The 24411-nt window shown below is 41.3% G+C and overlaps 1 protein-coding gene across 13 annotated transcripts in view; it reads left to right on the top strand.

Moving 5' to 3' along the window:
• The window catches only part of LOC140194896 (transcription factor 4-like), a 681375-nt gene that overhangs the window by 400838 nt on the left and 256126 nt on the right, over positions 1-24411 (top strand). For all 13 annotated transcript variants that reach the window (XM_072252222.1, XM_072252219.1, XM_072252225.1 and 10 more), the window contains one exon: positions 5131-5180. In XM_072252222.1, the coding sequence (XP_072108323.1) occupies positions 5131-5180 (50 nt within the window). The remainder of the gene's footprint in view (positions 1-5130; positions 5181-24411) is intronic.

Raw genomic sequence — 24411 nt, 5'->3', positions numbered from 1 at the left:
CTGACCAACAACTTAAAAAACCTTAGCATTATGTCCTTACTTTTTATATTCTATTCCTCTCAAAATAAATGTAAACATTGTGTTTGTCTTCCTTAGTACTGATTGAACCTACAAGTTAATCTTTAGGGAATTCTGCACTAGGCATCTCAAGTCCCTGTGTATTTCTGATTTCTGAATGTATTCCCTATCCTTTCTCTGTGCAATTCAGTAGGAAAGGTTAAAAAAGGAAATGGTGGTGTTACATCTATAAAAGTTCAAAGTGAATTTTTCCTCAAAGAACATATCTGTCACTACATACGATCCTGAGGTTCATTTTGTTGCAGGCATTCACAGTAGAACAGAAAAATACAATAGAAGTTATGAAAAACTGCACTCAAAGACTGACAAACAATCAATGAGCAAAAGAAAACAATCTGTGCAAATAAAAATAAAATACTGACAACATGAGTTCTAGAGTCCTTGAAAATGAGTCTATAGGTTGTGGAATTTGTCCGGAGTCGAGGTAAGTGAAGTTATCCACACTGTTTCAAGAGCCTGATAGTTGAAGGGCAGTAACTGTTCCTGAACCTGGTGGTGTGGGACCCAAGGCTTCTGGCAACAGTAAGAAGAGAGCGTGGCCTGGATGGTGGGGGTCTTGATAACGGATGCTGCTTTCTTATGGCAGTGCTCCTTGTAGATGTGCTCAGTGGTGGGGGAGGGCTTTGTCTGTTATGGAATTGATTGATTGAAGCTTTATCCGTGTGTAACATAGTAAAGCCTCATCGGCAGTACCACATGCAAAAGATCATCAACTGATAACGACCAGTGATGTTGGTATCGTCATGTGCTGCAGCGTGGCCTGCGGGGAGGGGCCAGCTGCGAACTGTGCTTGAAGTTCCATCTGTGATTTACTGTTGTAATGAACCTGCTCTCTGAGATCGCTTAAAATTGTAACGGCAGCATAAAAGGTGATGGTATCAGGGTTTGAGTGTGTTCAGATGTGATTTTCGTTGACAGCCCACCTGTGGATAAGGACCACTTTCTGTGGGAGCCGCGGGTGGTCGCTTTTGGCAGGTTTAACAGTATGTCCCATTATTCATTGGGAAAAGTCAGATGCAAGTTGTCAAAAGTTATCAGGCGCTCCTATGGTGTAGCTTCTCATTTCAGTGCTCATGATGCTGAGTGCATGCTGTTTAGCTAGGAAGCACAGTCTGACACAGCAACCATTTCATTAGTAAAATATACCTCGAGTTTCAAGTTTCCCTTTTGAAAACTTCCCTCACAAGTTTCCCATGTATTGTAACCATTTTTCACTTTTACTGAGAAGACATGCCAGCTGGTGGCATAGTGGCATCAGCGCTGGACTTCGGGTCCCGAGTTCGAATCCGGCCGGCTCCCTTGCACACTCTCCATCCGTCCCTGGGTTGAGTGTCGAGCTAACAATTCGACCTCGTAAAAAAAAACTTGGAGAGGGATGGGCTCCGCCAGGTTTCAGATGCCCAAGACACGCTGTATGATGAGCATATCAAAAGCTTGTCATGACGGCGCCCTGACGACTCCACCAGGAGTTAAGGGCACGCACACACACACACACACTCACTCTCTCTCTCCCTTTCTCTCCCCCTCTCTCTCTTCGTGTCTCTCGCTTTCTCTCTCTCTCACTCTCGCTCTCTCTCTCTCTCTCATATAAGATATAGGAGCAGAATTAGGCTGTTCCTCCTCTTCAAGTCAGGTACCGTGCCCAGTTTGAGCTTTGACTGCCTTGGCCCACACACTCCTGTTTCGGGTCAAGTGGATCAATTCATTGGTATTCATTTCCAGTTCTATGGCTGCTGTCTCCATCATCATTTGTCTTTGTCTTCCTCTTGCTTTCTTCCCTTCAATTACCGTGCATTCTAACTGCTGTCTCCTAATCACATGTCCAATGAAGTTATGTTGCCTTTTCATGATCTCATACATTATTTCTCTTTTTGTGTTTGTTCTGTTCATGACATCCTGGTTATATATTCGTTTTGTCCATGATATTCTTTGCATCCTCCTCAAAACACATCTCTGCTGTGACAATTCGTCTCCTCATGCTACTAGATAGTGTCCAACATTCTAAGCCATATAACATAACTGGATAAACATAACATTTCAGTACTCTGAGGCGGGTTGTCGTGCCTAGTTTAGTATTGGTCAGTATACTCTTCATTCTCGTAAAGGTGTCTTTTGCTATCCCTATTCTTCTTTTGATGTCCATGTCGCACCTGCCATCTGATGTCACCCAGCTTCCTAAGTAGCAAAAGTTCTGTACTTGTTTTATGTCTTCCCCGTTTATTCTCAGCCTGCAGAAAGAATTCTCCTTCTTTTTGGATATCACCATACATTCTGTCTTTTTGCAATTAATAGATGACCCATTTTTGCACTTTCTTCAACAATTATATCAATTAAGTTTTGTAGTTCTTCCTCCGTACTTGCAATTAACACAGTGTCATCTGCATATCTGAAATTATTGATGTTTTCACTGCCAGCTTTGATTCCCAAGATGTCTCATATTTTTTGTAATATTGTTTGACTGTACACATTAAATAAATCGGGGAGAAAACACACCCTTGTCTAACGCCTCTCTTGATTTTCGTAAACTGACTCACTTCTCCATCTATTCTTACATTAGGCGGAGGTCTTTCGAATCTAGATCTAGAGTTTTCTGTAATATTTCCATTAACTTATTGTGCTTCACTTTATCAAGTGCTTTTGTGTAGTCGATAAAACTAACAAATCTTGAATAGCTCGTTCTGATAGTATCATATAACATCAATATTGCATTTCTTGAACCTTTGTCTTTCACAAAACCACATTGTTCTCTACCTATTTCAGCTTGTATCTTACTCATAGCTGATTTATTATCCCTCTTAACCCCATTCTCATGCCTTTGACACTCTTACTAATCAAGAACCTATCAAACTCCAATTTAAATATACCTAATGACATATACCCACAGCCATCTGTGGCAATGAATTCCACAGGTTCACCACTCTCTGGCTAAAGAAATTCCACATCATCTCTGTTCTAGTGGAGCATCCTTCTATTCTGAGACTGTGCGCTCTGGTACTAGACTGTAAGAAACATCCTTTCCACATCCACTCTGTCTAGGACTTTCAGTACTTGATAGCTTTCAGCGAGATCCCTTCTCATTCTTCTAAACTCCAGCAAGCACAGGCCCAGGGCTTTCAAATGCTCCTCAGACGTTAAACTTTTCATTTCTAGGATCACTCTCATGAACCAGCTGATGTCACATGTATTTCTGAGCTGATCTCCTTTCCTTCTGATCTCTTCCATGCTTTCTTACAAACGTATTATTATTATTTCTTTTTTTTCTTTCATTTTGTATTCACGCAGTTGTCTTTTGCACACTGGTTGTTCGCACAGTTGGTGCGATATTTCATCAATTCTATTACGGTTATTAGTCTGTTGTGGATTTATTCATTGTGCCCACAAGAAAATGAATCTCAGGGTTGTATATGATGACTATGGGAAGGGAAGATGGCGGCACGACACCACTCGCAGTGGCCACTCTGGTGGTGATGTCTGATGGAGGCGGACTTGAGAGAACAGAGGAACATCTGGTGAAACTTCTGAAATGCCTGCTTCGCTGCTGCTGCTACTGTGTGGTCCAGAATCTCCGGAGGAGAAGGCCCGGAGTCCTCGGCTTTGCTTGTTGCTCGGCAGCCGGGGCGGGGTCGAAGCGCTCGGCAGAGGATGGTGCTCGGAGGGGCTGGTCAGAGGCTCAAAGTTTTCGGACGGACTCAGAGTCCGCTGCGGTCAGGTGCTTCCAATGGTGCTGCATCGGCAAGTTGGCAGCGCTTGGTGGTTCATGGCAGGGGGAGTTCCTCCCTTCTACCGCCTGCATGAGATGATTCTATCAGGACTTTGAGACTTTTTTTTACTGTGCCCATGGTCTGCTCTTTATCAAATTATGGTATTGCTTTGCACTGTGGTAACTATATGTTATAGTTATGTGGTTTTATCAGTTTTAGTCTTGGTTTGCCCTATGTTTTCTTGTGATATCATTCTGGAGGAACCTTGCATCATTTTTTAATGCATGCATTTCTAAATGACAATAAATGAGGACTGAGTGTCCTCATAATCTAACCTAATCTACATGTATTTTGATAATAAATTTAGTCTGAACTTTGAACTGTAACAGTAGAAAGATAATCTGTACACTACAGCAATTGAACATAGAACATTACAGCACAGCACAGGCCCTTCAGCCCACGATGCTGTGATGACCTTTTAAATTGATTGCCATTTATTTGAAAATACTGCTTTTATTTAATTTGCCTGCTGCTGTCTCCTGAATCCCTCTCTGAAAAGAAGTGTGCCGACTAAGCGTAGGGTGCAAACTTGTGTTCATTACTTCTGTGGTTGCCCAGTTGGTATAGTTGGATTCTGATGGAGTGGAGGCCAATTCTTTGGATTCTTTCAGAAAAGAGTTAGATAGAGCTCTTAGAGATAGTGGAGTGAAGGGATATGGGGAGAAGGCAGGAAAAGGGTACTGATTGTGGCTGATCAGCCATGATCACAGTGAATGGCAGTGCTGGCTCGAAGGGCTGAATGGCCTACTCCTGCGCCTATTGTCTATTGATGTTTTTAATCCAAGGTTCTTTCAGAGGTCAGGAAAGAGGTACAAAAGAGGGGATAACTTCACTCAGCTTCACTCACCTCAACACTAAACTGCTCACACAACCTATGGACTTACTTCCAAGGTCTCTTCATCTCACGCTCTCGATGTTCATTGCGTATTTATTTTTATTGTTTTTTTTAATCCCTTTTGGTATCTGTACAGTTTGCTGACTTTTGCACATCGTTGTTTGTCTGGCTTGTGTGTGGTTTTTCATAGATTCCACTCTGTTTCTTCTTATTCACTGTGAATGCCACAAGAAAATTAATCTCATGGTGACAAGTCTGTACTTTGATAATGAGTTTACTTTGAACTTTGACAAGGAAAGTTGGATAAATTTTGCCTCTATGAAGTTGTTTGAGAGCTACCAAAATTTCACAATTGTTTGCTGCCTTCTATGTGAGGAGAGTAAATATATAACTATTTTAGCAAATTGCCCTTATTAAAAGAATTTTCTGCTGACTTGTTAATTTACTGATTTGCAGAGATGCCTCCGAAAAAGGTTAGGAAGGTGCCTCCAGGTTTACCATCTTCGGTAAGTTACCTTGTTCAGTCATTAAATTGCCAAGAGTCAAAGTTTTGATAAAAATACTTTAGTCTCTCAGTGACCAAGTGAAGAGACTAATGGGAAGTTAATGCACTGTTGTTGGAGGTAAATTCCATTGTTTCAGGAAGCTTTATTTTGTAAGAGGAACTCATGAATCATGACTTTCTGTCTTAAAACCATGTGGTGAATAAATTACAGTATGAATATTGCAACTTCAAGTTAATTCCTACTGGCTCCAAAGTGCACTTAGATTTTTCTGCTTTTTGGCTCTCAAATTGGAGAGATGATATTTCTCTGTTTTAACTGTGATATTATTTCCACTTTTTTCTGATTGTTTGATCGTAAGTCGATATTATTATTGATTTCTCCACACTCCAACACCTTTTCATCATCTGGACCTTTACACTGGTCTCAGTTTAGAACAGCAGGTCCCAACCTGGGGACCACGGACCCCTCGATTAATGGTAAGGATCCATGGCCTGAAAAATGTCAGGAACCCCTGGTTTAGAGCATAGATAATTTCAGCTCAGTACAGAGCGTTTTGGCCACAATGTTCTGCCAACCTTTTAACCTACTCTGAGATCAATCTAACCCTTCCCTCCTACATAGCTCTCCATTTTTCTATCATTTACATGCCTATCTAAGAATTTCTGAAATGAACCTAGTCTTCCACCACTATGGCCACAGACCTGCCAACCTATGTGTTAAAAATTATATCTGATATCCTCGTGTTTGCGTTCTGATATTCCCTCCTATACTTTCCTCAAATCAACATTGTGTCACAAACAAGAGAAAACCTGCAGATGCTGGAAATTCAAGCAACACGCACAAAATTCTGGAGGAACTCAGCAGGTCAGGCAGCTATGGAAAAAAGTACAGTTGACCTTTTGGGCCAAAAAGTTGTCTGTACTTTTTTTCCATAGATGCTGCCTGGCCTGTTGAATTCTTCCAGCATTTTGTTTGTATTAATATTGTGCCCCCTAGTATTGACCATTCCCATCAACCTTGGCAAAAAGTCTCTGTCTGTTCACTCTATCTGAGTCCTGAAGAGAGGGCTTGTTCTGAAATGTCAACTGTTCATTCCTTTCTATAGATTCTGCCTGATCTGCTGAGTTCCTCCAGCATTTTGTGCGTGTTGATTTGTATTTCTAGCTTCTGCAGGTTTTCTCTTGTTTATGATTTGCCGCTCTGTCTATGCTTCTTGTCATCTTAGACAAATCTGTCAAGTCACCTCTCAACCTCCTTCACTCCAAAGAGAAAATCCCTAGCTCACTCAACCTATCCTCATAGGACATGCTGTCTAATCCAGGCAGCATCCTGGTAAATCTGCTCTGCAACCTCTCTGAAGCTTCCACATCCTTCCTATAATGAGGCTCTGGTTTGCATCTTGTTCTCCATATAGAGACAATTTAGATAGCTGCCCATTTCTAACCCAGCCACCTACCCTCCAGTATAACACCTGAATAGTCATTTATGTGAGAGTAGATATCAAGTTTTGGATGTCACAGTCAAGGCTCATTCCTCATTTTCACATTTGCACGTATACATTGTCCTGTGGGAGGCCCTTACATGAATAAAGCACAGAACATAGAACAGTGCAGCACAGGAGTAGGCCTTTTGGACAACAATGTTGTGCGGAACCAATTAAATAAGTAACCAAATGGCCAACTAAACTAATCTCTTCTGCCTACACAATGTCTATATCCCACCATTTCCCTCACATTCATGTACCTATCTAAATGTCTCTTAAAAGTCTGCCACCAGACGCAGCGAATTGCAGGCACCTGTCACTCTCACGATTAAAAAACCTTGCCCCTCACATCTCCTTTGATATTACTTCTTCTTACCTCAAATGCATGCCCTCTAGTATTAGACATTTTACCTTTAAAAAAGATATACAGTCTGTCTACTCTATCTGTGCCTCTCAGAGTCTTATAAACCCCTATCAGATCTCCCCGGAGCCTCTGCCGCTCCAGAGAAACAAGCCAAGTTTGTCCAACCTCTCATTATAGAACCTGCCCTCTAATCCTGGCAGCATCCTGGTAAACATATTATTCGTCCTCTCCAAAACCTGGCAGATTTTCCTGTCCTTAGCAGTGGAGTTCAAATCATATTACAGCCAAAAACATTCAAGTTGAGGTAAACTAAGTGAATAAATGTCGAAATTTATGTTTTTTTTTCTCGCATATTTGCACTTTGCCCATCAGAAGATTGTTCACATCATTAAATAATACTGAACATCTTACCGGAAAGGGGAATGCCAATTTTTTAATATTCTCCCAAGGAGCAATATGGTTATTATTTCCCCCAGTACTAGCTATACATGTTTGGAAATATTTTCGTTTTGAGTCAAAAAAAATTATAATTCAGTTGTATTCAAAACAGTTTCATGATTGTGATGAGTATCTACATTCTCTGTAACTTCATGTTAAATGCACTTTCGTATTGTTTCCGGTGGAAAATGCTCACAAGGCATTTATTAATTGTATAATGAAGCTAAAGTGGAATAAGGATTTGCATGTGATTTTAAAATATCATGTTCTTTGGACATAAAGAGTTCTGCTGTATTCATGAACTAAAAAGAAACAGATTTCAAAAGTGAGTTACAGCTGTTGCTAATCATTTTATAAGTCTTTCCACACCGATATCTTTCCAGACTTGTGAACCATTCTTTGGTCAGTGTGTGACTTTTAGCTGTTTGGCATATTGTAGTTGGATCCTCATGTTGAAGCCATATAAGTGCGAGAGTGATTGTGAGATCATTGTTCCTTTGTTTTGTACCCCCTACCTATGGCAGCAAAAGAAAATTGAATGGGGTCCTTTATTACATATTCATCTTACTTCTTACTAGCACAGGTGTGTAGTAGATATCTGACAGTAGTTACAGGAAGGTTATACAAAGAAGAATTGCTAATCTAAGTTCACATCTGTTTTCACTCTTTGGGCTTGTGAGTTTTTTGAATTGTGTAGTTTTGGGACCATATCTCAGTACTTAGATGAATTTCATGTACAATATAATCTGGATTCAGATTAATTTATTTATAGTGTGTATATTATAAATAACACACACACACACACAAACTCCAACTAGGACACGGCCCCCTGGCCCTCCAGTTGACTCACGTACTTTCAGCCAACGGGCCAGTGGACTTCTGATTCAAAATCTAGGAAGACATTTGCACTCAGTAGATACACCTGGAGGAAATCTGTTCAGGAGGGAGCTGCGCTACGTGGGAGCGGCCTCTGCTAATGCTGCAGAAAACAATTAGTGGACGGAGAGAATGAACAGCCAAAAGACCCAACCACAAACCACAGCTACCACTTACCCTTGCCCACACAGCACTGGAATATATGGATCCTTGCTTTCTTTTTAAATCTTTTTATTAATTTTGGAATATATGGATTCTGGTTCAGCCTATTCAACCACCTGAGGACTCACCAATGGACAACCCCTTAGAAGAATATCTTACTCAGCTCAAGTGATCACATTACTACACTGACCCATAAATAAGTAAACTTATTCACTCCAAGTTGATGTGGTGGAAGACCTATTAGTACCTGTCACATGTAAGATACCTGTGTGTGTTTCACTTTTAGAACTGATTTTAAAGTTGGTTTTTAATGCTGTCGATGGTCTGGGACCAGAGTATATCACAGAATCGTTTTTGTTTTATAGTCCTGGACCATGAAAGAAAGGGAAGGAAGAGGGGCACCGGAGGGAAGTGATGGGCAAGTGAGGGGAAACAGAAGCACAAAGAGTTTGCCTGAGGGAAGAGAATCCCATTGTAATAAAAGCTATTTTTCTCATTCTGAGTTTTCAATTACAAGTAATTAGCTTTGTTCAATGGTTAGTTAGGCAAGAAAGAATACTGTTTAACCTCCTTTGGTGACTTCATTATATATCAAGTCCATAAATACAGGAACTTCATACCGTTCCCTAAGCTTGTGATAGCCCAGGGTGGTAACAGGGACAAGCTCCCACTACCTGTTAAATGCTGCCAATGGCATGCGACTCAAATAGCCTCTGACAACCAAGTCTAGCTCCTGGCCTTCACGTGTGACTTAACTACTAAGCCCGGCGGAGATGTTTCTACTGATAGGAGAAGTGGCAAGGGTGGGTTCTGGCACCTTAAAACCACTTGCTTCGGGCTGACGGGGCTCATCGAGGAGAAGGAAAACTGATCACAAACCTCTATGGCTTTGCAACTATACCACCTCACAGGACAGGCTTCAGAACTTAACCCTGAGGAAAAACCCAGAGCTGGAGTCACTAAGAAAGTCCCACATTCAGTTCAACGCTGACTGGCAACTCCTGTGATGTCACTAGTGCCAAACTCTTTCTTTACATTCATCGACTGAGTGGAGGGGCGGGGGGGGGGCTTGCTGTATGGGTAACAGCTTGTTCTCCATATCATCCCCTGGTTTGTGTCTTGACTTGCTATTCAGGTAGACGGCTAGGATACAACATCACTGATCACCTCTGACCAACTCATACCGTTCAGTCACGAAGCAAACACCAAGAGTGTTGCTTTCGTAAGTAGCTAACTCATAACAAACGGACATTATATCAGTTTAATTTTATCCATCTGGTCCTTCCCTGAAGTCATTGTAAGAAGTGGTGAGCCCATTGGTTTGACAGCAAATTTTGGGGTAACATACACTCCATGACCACTTTTTTCAGTTTCTCCTGTACCTAATAATGCATCTTCTGAGTGTATGTTTGTGGTCTTCTGCTGCTGTGGCCCAACCACTTCAATGCTCGACATATTGTGCATTCAGGGATGCTCTTCTGCACACCACTGTTGTTCTACTGCCCTTTATGTCACTGGAGTTTAGGGCAGCAATGCATGTTTTCACTACTGTCAGTCAAGCAAGTCTTGGCTGGAGGCTCAGGAATACCATCACACTCAGATGCTGGAGGATTCTTCTTTGCTGTTTCCATAACAAGTTTGTTTTAACAGTCAGCGTTGTTAGCCCTGAGCTGAACCCTCAGACCTGGAGGACCGGTGGGACACTCTTAGTCTGTCCCCTACTCCTTGATCTGTTGGACATGGGTGACCCTACCAAGAACCAAAGCATAAAGCCCTGACTTCAGCTAACATAGCTCTCCAGGTCATTTAGGCATACAAGCCTCCAACCCTTTGACAAGGCTGTAGGTCCTCTTGGAGGGCCACTGTTGTAACAAGACTCTCTCATTAGCAAGGCATTTTTTGTCCACAGGACTACAGCTCACTGGATGGGGTGTGGAAGGCTGGGTTAGTTTGGTGGAGATGTTGATCAGTCTTTGGTGAAAGTAACTGGTTTTGAGTCTGGTGATCCTGGCTGGTGTGGATGCTATGTAGCCTGCTCCCTGATGGGAGTGGGACAAACAGTCCATAAGCAAGGTGGGTGGGATCCTTCATGATGTTACTGGCCATTTTCTAGCACCTTTCTGAAAATATGTCCTTGATGGTGGTTTGGCTGGTTAGGCCGGTGATGTGTTGGGCAGTTTTGACTACCTGTTGTAGAACCTTGCTATCCTCCATAATGTAGTACCAATACGTCCCACTATCAAGTCCTGGAAGCCATTTTTTGCACTGGTGTCAATGGACATGAATATGAAGCTTAACACTTCTCAAGAATGTTGTCTTCAGTGAGCAGGACAAGGCTGCAGCCCTCTCAAGCTTGGGATATCTCATCCAAGCTGAGTTGACCATCATTTAATTAGGTGACTACCTGCTTGTTAGAAGATAAAACTCCGTCTTTCACCATCTAACAATTGGTTTTCCTTTCATGGTACAATTTTAAAAAAAAATCTCCACTGCATTCTCTCCATGGCTTTGACATACTTGCTGCTCTGGATTGGGCAGAAGCTGACTTCTTGTTTACTGCCACTATCCCACCACCACCCTGACCTATCAGTCTTTAGCCTCCTGCAATGTTAAACTGAAGCTCCAGTCAACTTGAGGAGCAGCACTTCATTGACCACCTGAGCACGTTGTAGTTTCTGGACAATATTGAATTCTACAACTTAAGGCAATTCAATTTCTTTCTCTTCAGATCTCCATCTATGATAATGGTGATTATTTATTTTTCGCCAGGGATGCTGCCTGACCTACTGAGTCCCTCCAGCATTTTGTGTGTGTTACTCTGGATCTCCAGCATCAGCAGAATCTCTTGTGTTTATGATAGTCACTGCTCCCTCTAAGCTGTGAGGATGCACAGCCGCGCAGTAACTGAGATGCTTCCGTGCACATAACCTTTGTTGCTTCGCAGCTGGAGTTTTGTTTTATATAATGTTAGTATAATTTTGAAATCAATGTTAATATAATTGTGAAATTAATTAATTGTGCAATTATGTGTTAATGAATATAATCCATAAATGTTCTAAATAATAGACAACCCATAACCTTGTACTTTGAAACATTTTAAGGCTTCAACGTATTTACATAGTCAGTGTTTCAAGTTACAACTCTGTTACAAATTGTAACAATAAACACAGAATAGACGTCGGTAGCTCTTTGTTCATGAACCGCCAGCCTGCAGTTTATTAACAGTGTACGTACAATGTAAACAACATTATAAAAAGTAGTTAAAATGCTGTGCTATTTTCAGAAGGTGTAATAATTACCTGCTGGGAGCAATGGTTGGTCCAAGCCTTTGGAAAAAAATATAGAGGGAACGCTGATGATGTTGTTCAATTTGTTTGTTTTCCCCTGTTTCTTTTTTTTTCTTTGTAAGTGACTGACATGTTAGGCACATCTTCCTTCTCTGCCATATGTAACTTCTCTATTATTTTATGTTCGACCATGTTCTCACTACCTAACTGTCTCCATTTATTTGTTCACTTGTTGGGCTGGTAGTCTGGTTATTTACAGTTTATCTCCATGGTTCACTCAGGTTTTGCCCTAGTTGAGACAGACACCCTGCCCTAACCCACCATTTTCCTATGCTTTACAAGCTAGTTTTCCCTATTTTAATTCTGTTCTGAGGAAGGTTTTCCACCAAATATTGGGGATATGCAATGACATTGCATGAGCAGCTAAAAAAACTCCTAGCTATTCTATTAAATATACTTTTCCTGGAATATGATCACTGCAGTCCACAGCCTGTAATTTCCCTTTGGGAGGTGTGCTTTTGAACTATCTGAACAATCTGGTATCCTGAAGGATTCGGCAAACTGGCTCTTGAGAATGTAGGTATGGGTGCATCAACTATTGTTGGAGAAGACTTTGGGGCAGTTAGAAACTTCAGCCTTGAAGCGGTGGAGCTCAGACCTAAGAGTGAAACATGAATCAGATTTTAAAAATTAAAGTGTCAGGGCCAAGGGCAGAGGATGAACCGGTGTTCAACTCAATCCTCTGTGTCACCCAGGATCAGCCAGGTTACCCCATGCCATGTGCCTGGATCTGACCCGTCTCAGCAGGTGTGTGGTGCAGGAGTCTTAAGCCTCTGCACTCGCCTCAGTGCCGAACTGGCTCTGTGGCTGAGAACGTGAACTGCAGGAGCCAGGAACTCTACGGTTCATATTCTGCGTATTAGTAGTTTACTTTTTTACTGTTTGCACAATTTGTTCTTTTCTTCCGCACATTGGATGTTTGACGGTCTTTGTTGTGTTGGGTTTCTCGTGCATTCAATTATGTTTCTTTGTTTTGTGGCTGCCTGCAAGAACATGAATCTCAAGGTTGTATATGGCATACATACTTGGATAATAAATGCACATTCACTTTGAACTTCTGAAAAGCAAACTCCTGTTTCTCATCCCACAGATGCAGCCTGACCTGCAGAGTATTTCTAGCATTTCCTTTTTCATTATTTTAATTAAGATTTTCAGCAGCTGTGCTTTTTTTCATTTACTTACTCCTTTATAACGAATTCAAATAACATCCTTGCTTTTGTACTCTGTCTCTATTTATAGAACCAAATATCCCACACTTATTTTTGACAGCTTTATCCACTAGCCCTGCTGCCTTCAACAATCATTGTGAGAACCTCCAGATCTTTCTGTTCTTGCAATTTCCTATTTCCATGTCCTCACAGAGGAAACAACATTTTGTTTTATTTTCTTCCACCATCTGCACCTCTCCCGTCATGTAAACTTTTCTCAATTCATATCAATTTTGCCTATTTGGAATAATTCATAAGTATTGCAATTACTGTGGCTTTATTCCTTTAAACTCATGAGTAGCCTTGTAATAATGCTATTTTTCCTAAAAAATATATCATAAAACATAGAACAGTCCAGCACAGTCAAGGCCCTTCAGCCCACAATATTGTGCTGACCCTTTTAACCTACTCCAGGTTCGATCTAATAATTTGCTCCCACATAGCCTTCTATTTTTCTTTCACCAATGTGCCTATCTAAGAGTGTCTAAAAATGTCCCGAATGTATCTTTCTTCTACGGCCATGCTTTGCAACATGTTTCATGTAACACCATTCTCTGTGTGTAAAAAAAACTACCTCTGAATTCCCTCCTATTCTTTCCTCCAATCACCTTAAAATTATGGCCACTTGTATTAGCAATTTCCACCCGGGAAAAACTATCTATATCCACTCTGTTTATGCCTCTTATCATCTTGTACATCTCTTCAAGTTTCATCATGGGTACTAGTCTGCATAGTATCTAAGACATCTTCAAGAAGCAGTGCCTCAGAAAGGGGGCGTCCATCATTAAGGACCCCCATCACCCAGCACATGCCCTCTTCCCATTGTTAGCGTCAGAAAGGATGTACAGAAGCCTGAAGGCACACACCCATTGATTCAGGAACAGCTTCTTCCCCTTCCAAAAGCTTCCTGAATGGGCATTGAACCTATAAACACTACCTCACTTTATTTTTTTGTTTCTAGATTATTTCTGTTATTTGCACTATTTTTAATTAAACTATTTAATATATATATATATATATATATATACTTTCTGTAATTTATTTATTTTCTGTCTTATCATGTACTGCTTTGTACTGCTGTCGTTAAGTTAACATATTTCACAACGTATGCCAGTGCTATTAAAACTGATTCTGATTCTATCAATTCACCTTTCATCTTCCTTCACTGTGGGCGAAAAGCCCTCATCACCATTATGGGCGATCGTGGTCTTTTGACCATGATTGTTCTGTTAAATTTTTCTGCAGAAATGAGTTGCCATTGCCTTCTTCTGGACAGTGTCTTTACAGGATGGGTGACCCCAGCCATTATCAATACTCTTCAGAGATTGTCGGTCTGGCGTCAGTGGTAGCATAACCAGGACTTCTGATACGCAGCAGCATCTCATACGACCATCCACCACCTGCGCACATGGCTTCACGTGACCCTTATTTGGGGGTGGGGGTGGTGCTAAGCAACTGCTACACCTTGCCCAAGGGTGACCTGCAGGCTAGCGGAGGGAAGGAGCGTCTTACACCTCTTATAGTAGAGACGTATTTCCAACCTGCCACCTGAAGAAGAACAAAAAGAAAAGCCCTAGCTGGTTCAAACTATCCTCCAAGACATGCTCTCTAATCCAGGCATGTGCCAGTCCCCATTGGGGAGACGTTTTTGCCGAAATGTATGATGACATTTGCGAGCTGTCTCCTATGGCAAATGAGGCATTCCACAGTATGTTTCAATGTACATGCGATAAATGCATTTGAGTCTTGATTTTCCTTAAAAGCTGTTATTAGTAATGGTGATCATGAAACTACTGGATTGTCATAAAATCCCACTGGTTTACTATATACATTCAAAAATAGGTTTAGGAACAGTTGTTATCCTACAACCCTCTTCTCGTTGCTACCATCCAGAAAAAGGTACAGGAGCATTATGTGCCACACCACTAGGTTCAGGAACAGGTATTACCTCTCAACCACCAGGCTTTTGAACCAGAGGGGATGACTTCACTCACTTCAACATTGATCTAATTCCACCACCTACAGACTCACTTTCAAGCATACCACAGCTCATGTTCTCAGTGTTATTTCTTTACTTTTTTTCATGTTTTGCGCAGTTCATTTGCTCTTGCACGTTGCTTGTTTGAGTTGCTTTTCATTGTGGCGATAATGCACCATTAAGCTGGGTGCCAACCACCATAAAACAAGACGAAGAAGAAGCAGAAGATTCTATTGTATTTCTTTGTTCTACTGTGAATGCCTGCAAGGAAATAACTCTCAGGGTTCGATATGTTGACATATGGGTACTTTGATGGTAAGTTTACTTTGAACTTTGAAGTGGTTAAAAAATAGTCATTGGGATAATACAGAAACTAAACAACAGTCACTTTAAACTTGATGGTGAGAAAAGTTATGCAAATGTTAATCAAAGTCAAAACTGATTCCACAACCTATCAATCCACTTTCAACGACTGTATAATTCATGTTTTCAGTATTATTCATTTACTTTTTTAAAATGTATTATTTGCATAATTTATCCTCTTTTGCACATTGGATGTTATGTGTAGTTATGTGTAGTTTCATAAGTTATGTGTAACTTATGTGTAGTTTCCCATTGATTCAATTACATTTCTTTTTTCTGTTTTGAATGCCTGCAAGAAAATGAACCTCAGTGTAGTATATGGTGACATACAAGTATTTAATAATAAATTGACTTCTGCAAAATTTTCCCTTGCTTCCCGTAACATCCCACAATACACAAGGTTGGGCCGCAGGAATTTATCCACCTTTATGTATGTTTTATGGCCTCCAGCACCTCCTTTGTATTGTTTTAATATGTTTCAGGACAGCACTGGCCCTATCAAGGAGTCTACAACTCAAGTGCTCAGCATTATTTATTTGTTTATTTATTGTTTTTGTGTACTTGCAACACACATAAAAATTGCTGGTGAACGCAAGAGGTCAGTCAGCATCTCTAGGAAGAGGTACAGTCGGCATTTTTGGGCCGAGACCCTTCATCAGGGCTAACTGAAAGAAGAGCTAGTAAGAGATATTTAAATAAAAAGAATATAAGGTACAACACCTTATATTCTGTCTGGGTAGTCTCCAACCTGATGGCATGAACATTGACTTCTCAAACTTCTGCTAATGCCCCACCTCCCCCTCGTACCCCGTCCGTTATTTATTTATATGCACACATTGTTTTTCTCTCTCACCTTTTTCTCCCTCTGTCCCTCTCACTATACCCCTTGACCATCCTCTGGGTTTCCTCCCTCCCCCTTTTCTTTCTCCCTAGGCCTTCTGCCCCATGATCCTCTCATATCCTTTTTGCCAATCAACTGTCCAGCTCTTGGCTCCATCCCTCCCCCTCCTGTCTTCTCCTGTCATTTTGGATCTCCCCCTCCCCCTCCTACTTTCAAATCTCTTATTAACTCTTCCTTCAGTTAGTCCTGACAAAGAGTCTCTCACCAGCAACTTTTATGTGTGTTGCTTGAAATTCCAGCATCTGCAGATTTCCTCGTTTTTTGTGTACTTGGCCAGTTTGCACTTTGATACTGTATTTACTTTGAGCTCACTAGTTTTTATGTCCTTCTCTGTAGTAGATACAGGTAACAAGTCTTTATTTAAGACTTTACTCATTTCCTTGGGTCTTATACCATCAGACTCAGGAATAGTTATTACTGTACAACCATCAGGCTTCAGAAACAACATGGATAGCTTCATTCACCTTAACACTGAAATGATTGCACAACCTGCAGATTCACTGTCAAACACACTTTACAACTCACTATGGTATACTTACACAATTTTTCTTCTTTTGCACTCTGGTTGTTTGTCGGTCTTTGTCTGTGTATAGCTTTCCGTCATTTGTGTAGTATTTCTTTATTTTCTTGTGAATTTCTGCAAGCAAATAATCCTCAAAGCAGTATTTGTTGACGTACGTGAACTTTTTAAATAAATTTACTTTTGAGCTTTGAAATACATTTGTGAAGGAAATCTGCTATTCTTTACCAGAAACATCGACTGTTTTTTCCTCGCCATAGATGCTACCTGAACTGCTTATTTCCTCTAGAATTTTGTATGTGTTGCTTTGTATTTCCAGCATCTGCAGAATTTCTTGTGTTTGTGATGTTCTCCTTGCCTCCTTCCTCAAGGCACAATGAATAGGTAGAGTTAGAACTGAAGATCAAGGAAATCAACTGGTAATTAACCTGTATGATCGCTATAAATAGTGTTTAATGTGTGTCAGCCTGAAGCATTGAAGTGCAGAGTGGCAGCATTGTACACTGATTGACACCGTGACCTGCCGGTGCTGCATAATTTCTGCAGATGTTCACTGCGTGTGCTGAGCTAGTGTTGTAATAACATGGTGCCTCACAAGCTTCACGGTGCAAAGACACTGGGCTGTGTTTTAAAGGTGCTCACATCTCCCCTAAAAACCCATTTGCTCTAATCTCCTCTTCTCCCGAGAGAGTATGACCAGAGCTACGCACTCAAAATGCTGGAGGAATTCAGCAGGTCATTGGATCACAAGTTTGCTGATGATACAAAGATTGGAGGTGTAGTAGACAGTGAGGAAGGTTTTCAGAGCCTACAGAGGGACTTGGACCAGCTGGAAAAATAGGCTGAAAAATGGCAGATGGAGTTTAATACAGACAAGTGTGAGGTATTGCACGTTGGAAGGACAAACCAAGGTAGAACATACAGGGTTAATGGTAAGGCACTGAGGAGTGCAGTGGAACAGAGGGATCTGGGAATACAGGTACAAAATTCCCTAAAAGTGGCATCACAGGTAGATAAGGTCGTAAAGAGAGCTTTTGGTACATTGGCCTTTATTAATCAAAGTATTGAGTATAAGAGCTGGAATGTTATGATGAGGTTGTATAAGGCATTGGTGAGGCCAAATCTGGAGTACTGTGTTCAGTTTTGGTCACCAAATTACAGGAAGGATATAAATAAGGTTGAAAGAGTGCAGAGAAGGTTTACAAGGATGTTGCCGGGACTTGAGAAACTCAGTTACAGAGAAAGGTTGAATAGGTTAGGATTTTATTCCCTGGAGCGTAGAAGAATGAGGGGAGATTTGATAGAGGTATATAAAATTATGATGGGTATAGATAGAGTGAATGCAAGCAGGCTTTTTCCACTGAGGGAAGGGGAGAAAAAAACCAGAGGACATGGGTTAAGGGTGAGGGGGGAAAAGTTTAAAGGGAACATTAGGGGGGGGCTTCTTCACACAGAGAGTGGTGGGAGTATGGAATGAGCTGCCAGATGAGGTGGTAAATGCGGGTTCTTTTTTAACATTTAAGAATAAATTGGATAGATAGATGGATGGGAGGTGTATGGAGGGATATGGTCCGTGTGCAGGTCAGTGGGACTAGGCAGAAAATGGTTTGGCACAGCCAAGAAGGGCCAAAAGGCCTGTTTCTGTGCTGTAGTTTCTATGGTTTCTATGGTCATGCAGTATCCACTTAAAGCAGGGATTCCCAACCATTTTTATGACTTGGAGCCTTAACATTAATCGAGGGGTGCGTGGACCCCAGGTTTGGGACCCCTGTAATAGAGGAATAAAGATTCAACGTTATGGGCTGTGACCCTTCATCTTGCCTGAAATGTTGACTCTTTATTCCTCTCCATAGATGCTGCTTGACCTGCTGGAGTCCCTCCAGCATTTTGTGTGTGATTCTGGATTTCCAGCAATTACAGAATTTCCTGCCAAATAGCAAGTCCTAAAGTTCAGTTGCCACTCTAAAGCCTCCACAACCCCCTAGGATTAACTATAAGATTATAATCGCGATTACTTCAACAAACCAACTTTTAACGATTATAAAGATCAACTTTCTTTCTCATATACACGTCGAATGATCGAAACATGCAGTGAAATGTGTCGTCTGCATTGAGAATGCACTGGAGGAGTAAGTGTCACTGCCTAGGTTTTGGCGCTAACGGAGCATGTCCATAACTTACTAGCCCTTACTAACCCATATGCCTTTGGATTGTGGGAAAAAAACAGAACACCCGTCGGAAAAAACGTGGTCATGGGGAGAATGTACAAACTCTTCACGGACAATGGTATTGAACTGAACCCAGATCGCTGGCATTGTAAAATGTTTCACTAGCTGCTACAGACTCTTCCATTACTTATGTTAAAGTCGAAGTAAATTTATAATCAGGGTATGTATATGTCACCATATACTATCTGAGATTCATTTCTTGCAGGCATTTACAGGAAATTGATGAAATTCAGTAGAAATTATTATTCAGTGGAAGCTATACTTTAACAAAGACTGACAAGCAGCCAATATACAAAAGAAGACAAATCATGCGAGTAAAAAGAATATCGAGAATGAGTTGAAGAATCCTTGATAATGAGTCTATAGGTTGCAGAAGCAGTTCAGGGTTGAGGTGAGTGAGGTTATCCGCACTTGTTCAGGAGCCTACTGGCTGAAGGGCAATAACTGTACCTGAACTGGGTGGTGTGGGACCAATGGCTTCTGTATCTCCTGCCCAGGAGAGAGCACGGACTGGATGGTGGTGGTCCTTGATGATGGTTGCTGCTTTCCTGAAACAGCACTCCTGGTAGATGTGCTCAGCGATGGGGAGGGCTTTGCCAGTGATGGACTGGGCCGTATCCACCCCTTCCTGTTGTCGTGGCACAGTGAAGGAGTTTAGGTCTTGTTCCAACCATCATTCATCACTTTGACTAATTACACAGCAGCAGCATGCAGTGGGGTGTTTAGACAGTTAACTTATTTAAAACATAAGCACTTCATTTGCAGTTGGTTGCCTGGGATGGGAGATTGAAGCAGGAGACCCTATTTGTGAGGGTAGTGATGGGTGAACAGTTTGCAATCGTTGTCTGTGATCGTTTGCTGGCGGGCCAGTTCACGGAGGGTGGGAGTGCACTATTACAGGTGCAGGGGGAGAGGAAGTAGACGCTGTTGCCGGTGCAGTTGGAGGGGTGCAGACAGAGGGGGGTGGTGGAGGGCTGGAAGATAGTGTCACATGAGCACTTGGAGAGGAGGTGGTTGACAACGCAGACGGAAAGGGAGTTGATGGTAGATACTGTCGCTAGTGCATACAGAGGAGGGGATGGTAAAAACTATCAGCAGTGCAGAGGGACGTATGCAGGCGGAAACAGCATGGTCGATAGTGTCAGCAGAGCTGACAGGTTAGTTTGGGGGTGGTGGGGGGAGTTGGCAGACACCTTCACCAGCGCAGAGGGAGGGTCACCATCATATTCACTTTTCTTTTTCATGTCTCATGGACATAATTATTCATTGAATTTATTTTACTTAGACATTGAACATGGAACACACCCTTCGATGCCAACATCTATGCTGTCCAGCATTCCAGCTACTTAATTCTAGTCTCATCACAGGACAATTTACAACGACTAACTAACCCATGAACTGACACGTTTTTGATACGCAGGAGGAAACCGGAGCACGTAGAGGATAGCCACATGGTCATGAGGAGGGTGTACAAACACCTTACGGTTGGCGCCACAATTGATCTCTGAGCTCCGATGCCCAGAGCTAAAATAGAGTCATGCTAACCACTGTGCTATCGTTGTAGCCCTTGGTATACATACTACCCTGATTTACTTCCTCGTGTTATTTCCATGTTACGCTGCGAAATAGAATATGTAATTCAGCCCAATATGAGCAGAATTGCTATGGGAACGCGCCAGTACTTTTAGGAACTTTAATCTTATCTCTACTTGGCTTTTAATTTAGAAGAATTTTATGAATTAGCACGACTGTAAGGATTCCGATGATTTATGAAGTATGCATGAAAATGTACTTGTGAATGGATTGCTGTAACTATTTTTGCTTTAATTTGTTTGTTTTATTTTAAGTTCTAGCTAGTAATACCAGGATTACCCCTTCAGCTCGTATTGCAGCTTCTTCAGTGAGCATTTCGCTAGAATTCTAAAAATAATGATGAAAAATAATTTCAGGAAGCTGTTAGCTTCTCAGGATGTATGTATTTGCATAGATTGCTATCTCTGGTCCATGGCACTGGTTTATTGACTTAAAAATATCAGTGGTTTTGTCACACTCTATGACAAAATGCATTTGACAGTCTGAGAATAATGCATCCATGTAGCTGTTTTCCAATTCCTCTTAAATCACTGCAGTCTCCAATATTCCCCCTCTGTACAATCACTTCTGTAATTGGCTCTGTGTCAAAGGATGTATTTCGTTTTTCTGTAGGTGTCTTTTCCTGCACACTAGGTCCATATCGACCAAGTGTGAAGATTAAAATAAGTCTCATTTGCATGTGTGGAATGGCGTTGGTTAGTATCGTATTTTTGTTTTATTTCAAAAGATTGTTTTGTAAGTAAGTTGCTGGGACTACAAGTTGTAAAGGCAGAACTGGGCCGTTCACCCCGTTGAGTCTGCTGCACCATTCCTTCATGGCTGATTTAGTCACTCAGCTTTTTACCCAGAGAGTGGTGGATGCCTGGAATACATTCCCTGGTATGGTGGTAGAGGCAAATACATTGGAGGTTTTAGGAGACATTTGGCTAGGCACATTGATATAAGGAGGGTGAAGGGATGCGGATATGTTGTAGGTAGAAGGGATTAGCTTATAGGTGTGTTTGCTCTGCTTTTTAGCTGGTTCCGCACATTATTGTGGGCTGAATGGACTTTCTGTGCTGTACTCTTCTATGTCGATGTCTGTAACTCTCAAAGCCATCAGGGTCACAGAACACTACATTGGCCCATCTAGTCTGTGCCAAACTTTTATTCTGCCTAGTCCCATTGACCTGCACCTGGACCATAGCCCTCCTTACCCCTCCCATCCATGTACCCAACCAAATTTTTCTTAAATGTTGAAATCAAACCCATAGCCACCACTTCCGCTGGCAGCTCATTCCACACTCTTACCATCCTCTGAGTGAAGAAGTTTCTCCTCATGTTTCCCTTCAACATTTCACCTTTCACCTTTGATTTCTTCCCTTTAGGTTAATGACCAGGGCTACATCCAATTTAATCCACATTAAAAGCTGCCCTCAACTGGGTGAATTCAGGGGTGAGGCATACTTTCAGAACAATGTATTGCTCATTTAAAATAGAAATTTCTCCTCTCAGGTCATTGTGAATATTTTGAAATCTTTCTCCATGGAGTTGTGGAAGCCATCATTAACTATATTAAAAGTTTAAGCAGAAACATTTTCAAATTAAAGCAAAGTTGGGGCTTTGGAAAACAGGTGTTAAAGAGAAATTGCAAATGCAGGACATACAAAATGCTGGAGGTTCTCAGCAGGTCAGATAGCATTTATGAAGTGGAACAAGCAGTCGGTGTTTCGAGCCGAGACTCTTCATCAGGATTGGTAAAGTCAGGTTGAGGCCAAGATCAGATGAGTTGTGATTTTAATAATGATGAAGCAGGTTCAAACACTAATAACACCTGTTTCTTATATTCTTGACTTTCTTTGAGGTAAACACAAACACTTACCTACTTTAAAATAATTTTTTTTACATGTTGTAGTTTTTGTGCGATAATAAAGCAATTACGGTAGACTATGACCAAGCAAAAACATATTTCAGATTCAGATTCCGATGCCTTCATTGAAACATTTACAGAGTGGATAACTTCACTCACCTCGATACTGAGCTGATTCCACCGCCTGCAGACTCACTAACAATTCTACAGCTCACGTTCTCAGTATTATTTGTTTTATTTTACATTTTATTTCATTTGCACAATTTGTCTTCTTTTGCATGTTCATTGCTTTTCAATTTTTGATGTGTTTCACAAATTTGATTGTATTTCTTTATCTTCATGTAAATGCCTGCAAGAGATGAATATCAAGTATATTATGACATATACACTACATACTTTGATAATAAATTTACGTTGACTTTGAATCTCGAGGTATTTTTGGTAAAATACAACACTGTGCAATATATATACACACACATGTGTGTGTGTGTGTGTGTGTGTGTGTGTGTGTGTGTGTGTGTGTAACTAGGGTGCCTCAGACTTTTGCACAGTCCTGTAGTAATTTGATGTATTACACTGTACTGCTGCCACAATGAAAATACAAATTTCATGACATATGTGAGTGATGATAAATCTGATTCTGATATGGATCTCTATTGTGGACCGAGAGTGGGAAAAGAACAGGAAGAGGGGAATCGTGGTTGGGAAAAGGGGAACGGAGAGGGCATGGTGTGGGAAACATGAGAGGGACACTCTGTAATGATCAGTAAACCAGTTGTTTGGAATCAAATGACCTATGATTGATTTCATACTGCAATTTGAGAGGGAGAAGCATAAGTCACATCTATCAGTGTTGCAATGGAATAAAGGGAATTACTGCGGCATGAGAGAAGAGCTTGCCCAAGTCGATTGGAGGAGGATACTGGTGGAGATGACGGCAGAGCAGAGGTGGCTGAAGTTTCAGTGAGTAGTTCACAAGGTGCTGGATAGATATGTCCCACAGAGGAAGAAGTTCCCATGTGGCAGGGCTGGACAACCGTGGCTGACAAGGGAAGTTAAGGACTACGTAAAAGCCAAGAAAAAGACATATAAGGTTGCAGAAGCTAGTGGGTGTTAGATGATTGGGAAACTTTTAAAATCCAACAAAAGATAACTAAAAAACTATAAGGGAAAAGGTGAAATAGGAGGGTAGATTAGCCAATAATATAAAGCAGGATACTAAAAGTTTTTTCAGTTATATAAAGAGTAAAAGGGAGGTGAGTTGATATTGGAGCACTGGAAGTTGATGCTGGTGAGGTAGTAATGGAGACAAAGACATGGCAGGTGAACTTGATGGGTACTTCAATGTGCCAGAGATCAGCGAATGTCAGGGAGCAAGAGTGAGAGCCATTGCTATTACAAAGGAAAAAGTGCTAGGCAAACTCAAAGGTCTTAAGGTGGATAAGTCACCTGGACCAGATTGGCTACATCCCAGAGTCCTGAGAGGGGTTGCTGAAGAGATAACGAATGCATTGGTCATGATCTTTCAATAATCACTTGATTCTGGAAAGGTCCTAGAAGACTGGAAAATTGCAAATGTCACTCTACTCTTTAAGAAGGGAGGAAGACAAAAGAAAGAAAATCATGAAGAATGAGGTTTCGAGGTACTTGGAGACTAATGATAAAATAAGTCAAAGTCAGCATGGTTGCTGTGAAGGGAAATGTGCCTGACAAATCTGTTAGAGTTCTTTGAGGACGTAACAAGCAGGGTGGACAAAGGAGAGGCAGTGGATGTCATTTACTTGGATTTTCAAAAGGCGTTTGATAAGGTGCCTCACGTGAGGCTGCTTAACAAGATAAAATTCTGTGGTGTTACAGGAAGTATTTTGGCATGGATAGAGGATTAGTTGACAGGCAGGAGGCAGCAAGTGGGAATAAAAGG

This window comes from Mobula birostris, chromosome 3, assembly GCF_030028105.1.
Source record: "Mobula birostris isolate sMobBir1 chromosome 3, sMobBir1.hap1, whole genome shotgun sequence".
Taxonomy (NCBI): domain Eukaryota; kingdom Metazoa; phylum Chordata; class Chondrichthyes; order Myliobatiformes; family Myliobatidae; genus Mobula; species Mobula birostris.
Note: the sequence above shows the minus strand (reverse complement) of the source record. Positions and strands in the feature narration are given on the sequence as shown.